Source organism: Schistocerca americana, chromosome 2 (genome assembly GCF_021461395.2).
Source record: "Schistocerca americana isolate TAMUIC-IGC-003095 chromosome 2, iqSchAmer2.1, whole genome shotgun sequence".
Taxonomy (NCBI): domain Eukaryota; kingdom Metazoa; phylum Arthropoda; class Insecta; order Orthoptera; family Acrididae; genus Schistocerca; species Schistocerca americana.
In genome coordinates, this window is record NC_060120.1 from 699,394,809 (window position 1) to 699,409,360 (window position 14,552).

The 14,552-nt window shown below is 38.1% G+C and overlaps 1 protein-coding gene across 3 annotated transcripts in view; it reads left to right on the top strand.

The window, feature by feature from the left end:
• LOC124593678 (obscurin) overlaps positions 1-14,552 on the top strand; it is a 688,571-nt gene that overhangs the window by 635,241 nt on the left and 38,778 nt on the right. For all 3 annotated transcript variants that reach the window (XM_047131972.1, XM_047131974.1, XM_047131973.1), the window contains 4 exons: positions 6,782-6,926; positions 7,018-7,212; positions 8,390-8,502; positions 8,609-8,764. In XM_047131972.1, the coding sequence (XP_046987928.1) occupies positions 6,782-6,926; positions 7,018-7,212; positions 8,390-8,502; positions 8,609-8,764 (609 nt within the window). The remainder of the gene's footprint in view (positions 1-6,781; positions 6,927-7,017; positions 7,213-8,389; positions 8,503-8,608; positions 8,765-14,552) is intronic.

Consider the following 14,552-nt stretch of genomic DNA (forward strand, 5'->3'; position numbering starts at 1 on the left):
TCACAAGAACATGAATAAATTTTACTAGTCTAGGAGTGGAACAATTGGTTTCATACCTTTCCAGAGCTTTGCCCATTTTTCATCATGCCTGGAAATGAGGAACATCCTACCCACAATGTCTCCTGGCCTTCCTGAAATGGTATTCAACTGCCCACCTAATCTTAAGCATTGGGAGAGGAGGTGGAAAAAAAAAACAGTCCATTGACAGACATATATCTATTCTAAAAAGGGGACCTGTCAGAAAATATTACATGTAGTGCAACAAGCACACTTAGTACATCACATTTTAACATTGTAATCATGTTTGTACTGAGAAGAGGAAAACCTTTACCATAACAAAGAGTGTATCCACTGTGTTTGGTTACACGAGTTTTTAAAACTTCTTTGTTACTAGGGTTGGCTCCTAATTTGATTGTATAGAACTGTTAAATATGTTTTATGGGTGATTATTCATTCTACTCCCATCAAAAAAAGTTTTGCAACACTGTGTTCCAAGAGTTCTGGAACCTGTACACAAAATTGGAATGGAAATCAACATAAACATTATTTCCACCTTTTTTATTGCTCATGAAAACCACACATTGCACATTGTACCACCATAGAGCGAGACCTTCAGAGGTGGTGGTCCAGATTGCTGTAAACACCGGTACCTCTAATACCCAGTAGCACGTCCTCTTGCATTGATGCATTCCTGTATTCATTGTGACATTCTATCCACCAGATCATCAAGGCACTGTTGTTCCAGATTGTCCCACTCCTCAATGGCGATTCGGCATAGATCCTTCAGAGTGGTCGGTGGGTCACATTGTCCATAAACAGCCCTTTTCAATCTATCCCAGGTATGCTCAATAGGGTTCATTTCTGGCCATTCTTATCAAGCGATTTCATTATTGTGAAGAAAGTATTTCACAAAATGTGCATGATGGGGGCATGAATTGTCGTCCATGAAGATGAATGCCTTGTCAATATGCTGCCGATATGGTTGTGCTGTTGGTTGGAGGATGGCATTCACATACCTCACAGCTATTACAGCGCCTTCCATGACTACCAGCGGTGGACATTGGCCCCACATAATGCCACCCCAAAGCAGCAGGGAACCTCCACCTTGCTGCACTCTCTGGACAGTGTGTCTGTGTCTAAGGTGTTCAGCCTGACCGGGTTGCCCCCAAACACAACTCCAATGGTTCTCTTGTTGAAAGCATATGCGACACTCATTGGTGAAGAGAACATGATGCCAATCCTGAGTGGTTCATTCGGCATGTTGTTGGGCCCATCTGTACTGCGCTGCATGGTGTCGTGGTTGCAAAGATGGACCTTGCCATGGATGTTGGGAGTGAAGTTGCGCATCATGCAGCCTATTGCGCACAGTTTGAGTCATAGCATAATGTCCTGTGACTGCATGAAAAGCATTATTCAACATGGTGGCATTGCTGTCACGGTTCCTTGGAGCCATAATCCATAGGTAGCAGTCATCCACTTAAGTAGTAGCCTTTGGGTGGCCTGAGTGAGGCATCTCATCAACATTTCCTGTCTCCCTGTATCTCCTCCATGTCCAAACAACATCACTTTGGTTCACTCCGAGATGCTTCCCTTGTTGAGAGCCCTTCCTGGCACAAAGTATCAGTGTGGACGTGATTGAACCATGGTATTGACTGTCTGGGCATGGTTGAACTACAGCCAACATGAGCCATGTACCTCCTTCTTGGTGGAATGACTGGGACTGATCGGTTGTCTCACCCCCTTCATCTAATAGGCGCTGCTTATGCATGGTTGTTTACGTCTTTGGGCAGGTTTAGTGATGTCTCTGAACAGTCAAAGGGACTGTGTCTGTGATACAATATCCATAGTCATCGTCTATCTTCAGGAGTTCTGGGAACCGGGGTGATGCAAAACTTTTTTTTTATGTGAGTACATTGTGTGTAATTAATCTATATTGTGTGCAATCAATCAGTCATGTGTATTTATGGTATTGTTTTTGACATCATCTCAAGTTTTATTTGCTTAAATTTTTAAAACCGATCTTTGATAAAGATTTGATTGCAACTGCTGTGTAATCTCTGAATGATTATTTTCATCCGTATTCATTTAAATAATTTTAATTATACCCCTTAAACTACATAAGGAAGTAAGTGTTGGTAATGTTGGTTCAAATGGCTCTGAGCACTATGGGACTTAACTACTGAGGTCATCAGTCCCCTAGGACTTAGAACTATGTAAACCTAACTAACCTAAGGACATCACACACATCCATGCCCGAGGCAGGATTTGAACCTGCGACCGTAGAAGTCTCGCGGTTCCAGACTGTAGCACCTAGAACCGCACGGCCACTCTGGCCGGCTGTTGGTAATCTCTCATTCCCTCTAAGGCAAATTTACCTATCTATATCTATACTTTGCAAATGACTGTGAAGTGCATGTCAGAGAGTGCACACCAACATACCAGTTATTAGACCTTTTTCTTGATCCATTCACTTATGGAATGTGGGAAGAATCATTGTTTAAATGCCTCTATGCATTCTGTAATTAGTATTATCTTTTCCTCACAATCTCTATGGGAGCAATATGTAGAGAGCTGTTGTATATTCCTAATGTCATCATTCAAAGTCAGTTCCCAAAACTTTGTAAGAAGGCTGTCTTGAGATTCTTGAGATAGTCTGCCAGTTCAGTTTTGAGAGAACATCTGTGTGTCACTCTCCCTCAGGTCAAACAAACCTGTTACCATTTGTGCTCCCCTTTTCTATATATGTTCAGTATCCCCCATCACTTTTATCTGATAACACGCTCCAAACAGTTAAGCAATATTATAGAATATGATATGTAATGATATGTAAGCAATCTCCTTTGTAGGCTGATTTCATTTCCCAAGTATTCTTCTGATCAACCAAAGTGTGCTGCATGCTTTAGCCATGGTGGAGACTATGTGATCATTCCATTTCCCATTCCTACAAAATGTTACACCCAGCTCTTTGGAGAGTTTAATGGCTCCAACAGTGACTCACTTATTTTGTATTCATGGGATACCATGTTTTTTTTTTTTCATTCTGTGAACTGCTGAATTTTACATTTCTGAACAATTAAAGCAAGTTGCCAAACACTGCATCATTTGAAATCTTATCAAAGTCTAAGTGAATATTTGTGCAGCTTCATTCAGATAGTACTGTATTGTGGATAACTGCATCATTTGCAAAAAGGCTGAGGTTACTATTAATATTGTCTGCAAGGTCATTAATATGAAACATGAACACCAAGGGACCCTATGCACTTCCTTCAGGGGGTTCACCCAAAGTCACTTCTACATCTGTCGATGACTCTCCATCCAAGATAATACTCTGTGTCCTCTCTACCAAGAAATCCTCAATCCAGACACAAGTTTCACCTGACGCCCTATGCAGTTGTACTTTACACAATAAGTGTATATATGGTACTGAGTCAAATTTTTCTCTGAAATCAAGAAATACTGCATGTACCTGACTGCTGTGATCCTTGGCTACAGAATGTCATGAGAAAAGTGCGAGCTGGGTTTCACATGATCTGTGTTTTCAAGATCCATGCTGATTGCCAGGGAGGAGGTTGTTCTATTCAAGAAACCTCATTATTTTTGAGCTCAGAAGATGGTCTAAGATTCTACAAGAAATGGATGTCAAGGGTAATGGAGGGTGGTTTTGTGGACCACTTCTAGTAACCTTCTTGTAGACAGGTGTGACATGTGCTGAGCATGGCAGGATGTCTTGTCACACCCACCTTTAACATAACTATAATTATCCCAATTGATCATTGGATGATTAAAGTCTCTTCCAGTGATTACAGTATGATTAGGGAATTTATGTACAAACAAAATGAGGCTTTTCTGAAGTTCTTGCTTACATCAGGAGGTGAGTCTGGTGGTTAATAGAAGGATCCTGTTATTATTGTATGCCCATTCTTGATGCCGAGGCTTGCCCCAACTGTGTCACATGCAGCTTTAATTGCTTTCTCTATGTATTTCAATGTCTTGTTTACTATGGCAAATATAACCTCCATCTCCCCATTCCCCTTTTCTTCAGTGTATGCTTAAATTTTCCCCAAAGATCTCACTACTGTCAACTTTAGCTTTTAAGAACCTTTCTGTGCCCGGTATTATATGAGTTTCAATGCTTTTTATGAGTAGTTCAAACTCTGCCACTTCATTGTAAATGCTTTGGCAGTTAAGCACTAGGATTTTGATACTCTGATCTGTGGGAGGCATTTCATTTGGTCTTACCCTAATACTTCTAAGTTTTCCTATAGTTGTTTTTATCTGGATTGGATGAAGAGTCTGCTAATCTAAAAAAAAGTCTTGTATGCACCCTCCCCCCCCCTGCCCCCCCCCCTTCCAGGTAGTTGAGTTGCCTCTGATGAGCATTGCATGCCTGAACTATTTAGGGGGACCCTCCAACTCTTAACCTTGTTGCACAAGTCTAAGAAGTCACAGCCTAGCTTGACACAGAACTTTTGGTGTTTGTGGTTAAAGCATTCCCCTCCACTCAGAACCAAGGGGCCACAGTCTGTTTTGGGGACAGTACCACAGAATGTGAACTTTATTGAAACTCCATGAGGAAGACTGATTTTCTCAACCTTCTCTGCTAGTTGCTGGAATGATCCAAGTGTGACCTCAGAGCCCAGACAGCAGGCGTCATTTTTTCAAAGATGCAACACAGTCTGCAGTTGGTTGCACCCTGTTCTTTCAATGACTACTGAAATATCCTTTTCAAAATGCTGACTGAGGTCCACAGGCACACTCACTAAGTGCAGTCAGTGTTCTTTCCCATTCCTTGCTATCATTTCCCTAAGACATACAACCATTCAACAAACGTTTTAACTGCCAACTATTAATAGACCCAAACCCCTTTATGTTCACTGCCCCTTGACACAGAACACACCAAGTGTTCCTAACAGGTGAAGCGAGTCTCGCTGGCCCAGTTTCGGTGGAAGACAGCACTGTGAACCTATTGGTTAGTTGGGTGGGTGCAACATCCTGAGTTCTTTCTGATCTCTGTCTCCACTATAGAGGAGGCCTAGACCCACCATTGACACACTGCTCATAGTCAAGAGGACAAGTAATGATGGGTTTCGTGTTTTCTGCAGGAGAGACAGTGTCCACATAGAGGATAGTAATTGAGGTACCTTTGGTATCTCTGGTGCACAGCTCCTGGTAGCTCTCCCAAAACACCCATTTGCAGCTGCTTCTAATTGCTTGACAGTAGGCAGGGTGATTTCCAGCTGCTTACAAATAGAAACCAACTCCTCCCCAGCCCAAGAACAGCAAACACAATGGGACTGCATTATGCCTGGTGTAATATTTTACAGGGCAGTTAACAAGTATTTTATAGAATAGTAAACAAATCACTTTATACTAAATTTGCTGATTCTCTCTTAATCTATGAGTCTGATATGCTACAAGTATTACCAGTAGCTTTTTGATTCATGGCCAGAACCAAGATATCAATTATGACAACAGAAATCTTAGTACAAATTTTACCATTACGCTATGAGATCAAGACACTAACGTGTTCAATTATATTGTTTATTACAATAGACCTCTTTCAGTGTGATTGCCATCTTCAGGTTATCTCTGGAAGGTGAAAAGTTTGGTATAGTATTTCGATATGAGATATAAACTCAGTGGGTCCAGATGAGTACAAATTTTACTGTTTCTCTGAAATGATTTTCAGATTATGTTCACTAGCAAAATTCAACAGTAGCATTAATTTACATCAAATGCAGACAATATACTCTCCTATTAAAAGAGAGAACTGGTGTGACATGAGATGTTACTTATTTTCAGTAACTGTAAATCACAAACGCAAATTTACTACAAAAGAGTTATGCAAAACACTCATAACAAGTGTCTGAAACTTCTAAAAAATATACCTTTCTCAGATAAATATATTACAAAATTTGGGAACTGCTAGTTGTAAATGAGAATACTACAGCTGTAGTTTCTGAAAAGCACAATATAATTATCACATTCCTGAAAAGCACGGGCTATGTTGACAACTGACTATTCAATACTACACAATCTATCACATAACATGAAAAACATGTTTAAGTTTTGTGTGAAGTTTTTGTACCTAAGTTTTCAAAATGAATTTATGTGATGCACTTGATTTTACTCGATGACAAAGGAAATGCTGGGAGTCACCTTATATACATAAGTATAAGTATTAACATGAGAAATGTGCAGGTTTTGCAATGTAGCTAATTTTGTACCTCCCATTGCACTATCATGCTAAAACTGAACCCTGCAACTTCAATGTATCTCACAAAAACAATGTGAAATGTAAAGCACGACAAATGCACATACGCATGGGGGTGACTAATACCAAAGAGAATGGAATTTTGTGCACATTTAAAAGCTTGAATTCTCTCCATATGCAACATCACTGAAAAAAGTAACCATCATCCTTTAGGCCTCACACTTCATGCTGACTGTCAATACCTGTGGCATTTTAAGCATGTCATTGTAAATTTTGATATTCCATGGTGTTTACTGATTCAGATGGCAATGCAAAGTGTCAGACTATGGGAACATTTTGCAAATGGCTTAGTGTTTCGCTTCTGTATTAGATTTCCGAATAAGTATTGCTTTTGTGCATTGTTGTACAAAAAGTAATGTGTCAATAAATCTAAAGTTACAACTCACCTAGAACACCTACATATGAATATTACTGGGCCATGTGTACCTTCATTTTGCTTCGCGTTCATACTCATAGATAAATTGCATCATTTTCTGCATTCCTGCTTATGTACATTGTCTGTTACAGCTACCAGTATGGTCCTGATACATATCTGCTTCAGTTGCGTGATGTCGACTTTCCCGTGCGATTGCGAGAATACATGAAAGTTGCAGCAAACAGGGCTCCTGGTTATTCAGCACACTTGACAGAAACTGCTCCATATGACTGGAGGGTCAGTGTCTATAATCTTATAGATGTGTAAGAAAAAGAGTCCCTTTATATTCATATTTGTTAACAATAAAAAAAATAAACTTTGTTCACAGACACCTGTAATACGAGAACGGCGTCGTTTCACTGATGTTATGGATGAAGAAATAGATGATGAAAGAAAAGAACGCATAAATAAATATGGCTCAGGGGAAGTGTATTCACTTCGGCGTTTAAGACATGAGCTTGGAACTAGGTTGGATGGGCATGCAGAAGCAGAGGCCATAATTGAATACAAGAGAGAAGGACAGGTAGCTAAAACAAGTACTACCTTTAGCATGCTTTTGCTTAATAATTAGAGAGGTTAGTGACTGTTAGCTTAAAAGGGATAGGAAAAATATTCCTTGTTCATTGTGTACATATTTTCCATTATCTCTTGCACTAAGTGGTCTGTTCTCTAAAACTCTCCATAATTGTTTAAAAATCCTTTTTTACCATTTCATCAGGTGGCAAATGCTTCAGATTCATTTTGAAAGTGAAAAGAACTTTTTACCTATCTTTTCTGAAGAACTGCTTTCCTGAAAAATGAATAAATACTTTTTCTACAGAAGATTTGTTTGTATGTTCTCGAGGTTTATATTTACCAAAATTTTCTTGCTCATTTTACCTACATCCTGATTCCTTCTCCTAACAGACTAACTGCTTTGCGCAAGTTATAGCTGTAGGTAGAATCTTTCAGCTTCATATATTTTTCTTACACCATTCTCATTATGCCAAGTAACTAAGGAAACATTTATGTGGCTTCAAGTTTTTCCATCTTTTTCTGACTCCCAAGTTTCCCTAAGTTACAGCAACTGAAATACCAACATTACTTACTACTTTTGCCCAGTAGTCCCCAGGATATCCTTATTTTCACTTGGAAATAATTCACCAGTAAATAATATTATGAAAAGGATAGATTAATATTACCATAAATATGACAGTCTTTTCATAGTACCTGTCTGCAACTCAACATGTCTTGTGAGTAGCAATCTATCCTGTTCATAATATTGTTGATATTTGATCCTACACTTTCTATTGTTTGATTTCACCAATTGATAATGTCTTTATGAAGTCTTAGGAGTAAGAAAAATAATTCTCTGGTTATTTAAAATGAAGTAGATTGTAGTGGTGAAATATAATGAATGCAAGAAATAAAAGTAACAATGTCCCATGTAAATGAGACATTGAGTGGTTGATAAGCACATACACAAAACTGAATTTCAGTCTTATTTGTGTACCTACTGAACATTCAACACCTCAGCTATACAGCAAGTTGTGAGCTTCATTCCTATTATTTGTGTTCCACCTAGGACTTTCCATTGTCATATGTATATTTTACTGGATTTGGTGAGAGATTTACGACAGCCACAGAACAATTTTACTTTATAACACTTACTAACTTAAGTAAGTATTTTAAAGTAATGGTAATTTTGGTATGTCTTGCAGCCTCCATTCTTCCGAGAAAAACCACAGACTCCTCTGCCAGTTCTTGAGGATCAGCCAGCTGAATTATCGTGCCTTGTAGTTGGCGATCCAAAACCAGTTGTTCAGTGGTTCAAGTATGTCACCTGCTTGTTATTAATTATTTGCATTGAAAATATTATAAAAATTTTAGTAGTAGTTGTAGAATCATTGTACAATTTGATTTTTATGTTTTGTTACCAGGAATGATCAGGTGGTGTTAGAGAGCAACCGTGTTAAGGTGAGAGAAGATGAAGAAGGACGTTCATTTTTGCGATTAGAACCTGCATTACATATTGACGTGGGAATCTACAAAGTTGTTGCTCGTAACAGAGTAGGACAAGCTATCAGCAGGACACGGTTGGTATTAGATCATAATATTTCTCTGCTGTTGGCACATGTTCGTAATACTGCTTCCTGTACTTGTTGCTGGCTTTTAAAAAAATGTCAAAAAACCCTGTATGTTACTCAGTTTTAAATATTCATAGCTTGAGTGTTGGTATACAACATAGTAAGAAATACTAAAAATAAAAATCGGAATATATAAATATCAAGGCATCACAAAAGAAGTCAGGTAAAAGGCCAAAATGATAGTGAATGAGGAGATACAAACTCATAACCATGTGAAAAACCTGAATCGCCATCAATAAAAGCATGTGCCTGCAAAACAGAAGAAGGCAATGTGTAAGGGATAATGATGAACAAAGTTACCAGGAAAGTGGTAGAAGTCTAGAGATTTATGGACATTGATCAGAGATATCAATTACATCTAGTATTCTCACACTGTGGAAGGAAATCTGGGAGTCCTGTGGTGCAGATATCGTTGTAACTACTGAGAGAGAATTGTGGAATAAGAGGTGTCCAAAATGGGGTGCTCAGTCATTCTCAAGATGTATCTTGTGTTTGATAGACAGAAGTGCCGACTGCTTCATTAACAACAGATGAAGCTCTAAGAGCATTTCACATGTTGCATGCTGGATGAAACCAGTTAATCACAAACAGACAGTTACCCACAATAACAAAGTGTATCTTGGTATGAGCGTTTGCATTGTAGCTCCATATACAAATGGTTATCTGTAACTGTGTGTGTTTTAGTCAAATATATATTTGTGAGCCAACAGATTAGCCTGTTCATTATGGCCAACCTAGTAACAGGAAAACATTTCATGTACTGAGTGATGTGCAGAATTATATCATTAAGAAGATGCACCATCTTGTTACAAATGATGTTCTCTGGTTCAACTTGGGCGGGGAATCACAATTGTAACATACCTAAATGAATCATTCTGCTCACTGTTTCTTCAGTGAAGAGTAACAAGTAGTTAACTTTTCATCAGAATATTACATACAAGGTTTTAATTTTGGGGAGCCCATTGCACTGAAATATCTCATTGGGATTTTCTGGTCCAAACCCTTCAAGTTTATTTTACTGTTTATATGTTATAATTGCATAACAATTGTATTTGGTGGTACTTTCACTCATAATCATCATGTATGCTATAACATGTAAGCATTTTTACTCGCTTACAAGTACAAATGGATAAATGAAGTAAATTACTAAGCAAATGTGGAAATTTTCTTAAACTGCATCTCAGAGTTAGTAACCTCATCTCTTGTAATGCTTGTATTGAAAGTTTCAAGAGGAAAGAATCTGAAGTTTTTAGTGTGATTGATAACACACAAAACAGAGGAAATTGAGTGTCATGTAGTAATTAAACATTTTCATTGAAGGATTTAGTAGCTGTGCAAATCAAAACCAAATTAAGTCAATTTCATACAAATGTTGCTCTGATACTGCAAAATATGTGCTTCTGAGTTAATGATCTTAAACATGGGTGCACTATCTCACAAGTTGATGTAATCTCTGTTCTGCTATTAATGACACCATTAAGAGATCAACATGATGTACTAATAGAAGATCATAGAATGAATGTACGCACTGTGCTGATATTGTAGACATCACAGTGGAATGAGTTCACTTCATTTAAACAAATTTATTTGAAAGTAAGATATTGTTATGTTCCTGGGATTTGACTCTGCCATTTTTTTTTTTTTTTAGGAAACACAAAATCAGACTTGTCATTTTGAGAATTCATTTCATTCAAATCTGATGACACCACCAGATCATCACTCATGCCAATACTCAATAAGTGCTCGTTGGTTTGATCATGTGATCGTTTTTGAAGAAGAAGAAATTGCACATGAAAAAAACTTGCATATGCTGAGAAATGAAATTACAGGCTTTTGACAAACAGATATTTAGGTGCAGTCTGTAGGATTTTTTGTGTAGTTTGTGAATGTGAATGAAACCTGAGTAGAATAAAGTAGAATAGAATGCAATTTATTCATCTTCAAATGTTTTAAATGTTATTGGTGTAATGGGCTGGATGGGTCACACAGAAGATTTGTGCTCAAAACTGTCTTTAGTGATTTATTTGCTGTACAAACCTAGGAATAATGTAAGCAAAACCCTGTTAGTATATGCACATTTTGCATTTTTCAACTCCCACCTTACCTATGGAACTCTTCTATGGGGTAAGTGCCCCAGCTCAAACATTGTATTGAAATGGCAAAAAAATGGCTATCAGATGTACACTAATCAGCCAGAACATTATGACCCCTAAGTAGTAGTCGGTATGTACACCTTTGGCATGGATAACAGTGGTGACATGTCATGGCATAGAAGCAAAGAAGCCTTGGTAGGAGCAAGTGTATCCTCCTTGGCCATCATGGTACACTACATGAGCTCCACTGTATCCATAGATACCCATCAGAATGTTCCCCATAGCACAATGGAACTGCTGCCAGCTTGTCTCCATCCCACAGCACAGGTGTCAAGAAGCTGTTCCCATGCAAGATGATGGGTTCGCATCCTCCCATCAACTTGATGAAGAAGGTATGAGGATTATTCATCAGACAATGCAACACTCTACCACTGCACCAACACCCAGTGCCAATGGTCAGGTGCCCATTTCAGTCATAGTTGCTGATGTCATAGTGTTAATATTAGCACACACATGGCTCATTGGCTGTGGAGGCCCATCATTACCCAGCATTAAAGTCTAATGTTAGTTCTGCCACAGTTCACAGCCTGTCCTGTTTAACCAGTCTGCCCAGCCTACAATGTCCAACATCTGTAATGATGGGTGGGCACCCGACCCCACAATGTCTGGACGTGGTTCCATCTCGGTTTTGCCATGTGCCGAAGATACCCACCAGAGCACTCCTGGAACACCTGACAAGCTGTGCAGTTTCTGAAACACTAATGCCAGGTCTCTGGGCCATCACAATCACCTTCGATCGGACTCACATACATCACATGCCTTTCCCATTCTACACACGGACACCAAACTCATTGATACTACGTGCACCGTGTTTGTGTCTGACTAGCAGTCATTCCTTGCCAGACAACGCTGCCATCACCTGGATGGGTTTACACTGATAGCAGGCCAGTGGTCATAATGTTCTGGCTAATCAGTGTATAGCAGCACTTACTCCAAGAGAATCTTGGATTTATCTTCATTGGAAACACTTAAATCAAAAATAGTGTGTTCAGTTTTATTGTTATTAGTTTGTAAATATTTGCCTGGAACCAGTTAGTGCATTGGTTCATTATTACATTTACATTATGTCACAGCTCCTCTAGATCATCAACTTGTGTGATTAGAGTTGTTTCATCTGCATATAATACTACCCGACACGGCAAGGGTAAGACATTTATATGTACAATTAGTGGGAATGGACCCCCTACTGAGCCTGTGCAATGCCTTTGTAATGGGTAATAAGTCTGATCTTTGGTTGTTTACAGTTACCATCTGCTTTCTGTTGCTTAGGTATGATGCAATAAGGTGACAAACATTTTTTCCAACCCCATAGTACTGGAGCTTTTTGATAAGTATACTATGGGAGACAATATCAAAAGCTTTCCTCAAATCTAGAAAATTTGTACAGGTTGTTTTCTTAGCCACTAAAGAATCATATACTTTTGTGATGAGAGTCTCAACTGCTTTGACAATGGAAAGATGAGGTCTGAAACCATATTGTGAGGAGCTAAGTAGATCATTTTTCTCAAAGAGCTGGTTAATCTGTTTGTGCATACAATATTCTATTATTTTTTATATGATTGGTATGAGTGAACTGGGATGTGGTTACCAGGAGATGTTTCATCTTCTTTCTTATGGATAGGTTTTACAATAGTAATTTTTAGGCAATTTGGGAAGATTTCTACATGTAGCATTTGGTTGATGTTTTTAGTTAGTGGCACTATAATGTCTTTCTTTAAATTTTTTATTACATAACTTGAAAGTTCATAGAAGTCTTCTGCTTTTGGGTTGCTAAGTTTAGCAGTTGCTTCACTAACTTGTCTGTAGGTTACATGAGACCAGCAGAAGTTGTCATGTTGCTTACTATCTAGAGCTGGAAGCAAAAATTCAGTTTTATTTGCATCTTCAGTGAGTTTGTAATTTGAGCCAGAACTGGTAAAGTGTGCACTCAAGATGTTTGGTTGAACTGGAATGTTGTTGTACATATTTTCAAAGCTTATCTCTGCTTTGATAACTTTCTGTGCTGCTTTACACTTATTTGTCGAGTTTGTTACGTAACTGTCATTGGGTTACCTCTTGGCTGCTCTAATTTCAGATCAATACTATCTCCTCACTGCTGTGTAAGTTTTCCTCTCAGCTTGATTTGTTGCACTCGGAGGTTTATTACTCTGGTGCTGCCTTATGTATTTTTTTATATTTGGGACAATCTGGGTCAAGATTTTCTACTAGCAACTCTAGAAATTTCTTCGTTGATTCATTAGCAGACACATCATAAGTGGGTACTGTATCCCAGTTTACGTGATTAAGATTTGTTTTTAACTGATTCAGTTTATGTTAATTGAGTGGCCTGATTACTCTTCCTAGTTCAGCTGAAGAACTGTGTGGTTTGTTGATTAGAGGCTGCCTAAGCCACAGTTCTGCGTGATCTGATATATGAAGTTTACAGTACCAAATTCAGTTTTATGTAGCTGAAAGTTGCAGATTATATTATCTAAGCATGCATTGAGCCTGATGGGTGTATCATTTAGACAACAGAAGTTAAGTGATCTTAATGTGTGTAATAGATGCTTGTGGTCTTTTACCTAATGTCTATTTTATATCATCAAATATCAGAACTCTGCAATTTTTATATTGTAAGAGCATTATTATCAGTTTTTCAATATTTTCTATGAATAATTCTTCATTATTACTTGGGGAGTGGTACACTGATACAGCTATTAGTTCTTGACTTGCTGTCAATATTGATGAAATTTCAAAAACTGCTTCTACACATAGAAAAATTATATGTATCACTTCAGATTCCAAATTATTTGTTTCTCGGATATAGATTGAAACACCAACATGCTTCAAATTTGTTCTACAGTAATATGTTGCTGATTGGTATCAATAAGGTACACTTAATTAAAGTTCACTATGAATTACCCAGTGTTCATTTACTAGCAAAAAATCACAATTTAATTCTTCCAACCAGTATTCAATTTCTTCAAGTTAATTTTTCGTTGACTCTATATTAATATGCAAGAAAAACACTCTTTTTGTTTTGATGTCTGGCTGGTTGGACACACACAATTCTTGACTACTGTCATCTGGCTGCCCCAGGTAAAATGAATCAGATGATTTATGCTGCACATCTCTTGTGTGATTCACCATAAAAATTCTGAGGTTTCTTCGTAGTAAAAATGTTGGTGTTGTCTCAGCTGTGCTGTGAGGGTGCCAGCTTAAGAGGATTGTGCTTTTGGTTATTTGATTCCTGTTGTTGATATTATCATTTATATTTTTAATGATCAGTTTTTTCCCTTGGCTATTAAGGTGTATCCCATGTGCGGTGTGGAATCTGCAGCTGATGTTGCTAACATCCAGGATTTTTACATTTTTGAAATATTTTCATAATGCTGATATTTGTTCATTGACAGCATTAATTTCCTTGTTTAACCATGACCACGCTAGTAAGTCATGTTGGTGTGTGATGTTCAGCATGAAACATTTGTGTGCGTCAGCTGTGCTAAGCACTTTTTTAATTCCAGTTTTGCTTTTTGCATTGTGTTTTTGTTTACATCATTTGATCCACTGCAGAGCACAACATAATCCTGTGAGGAAAAACTTAC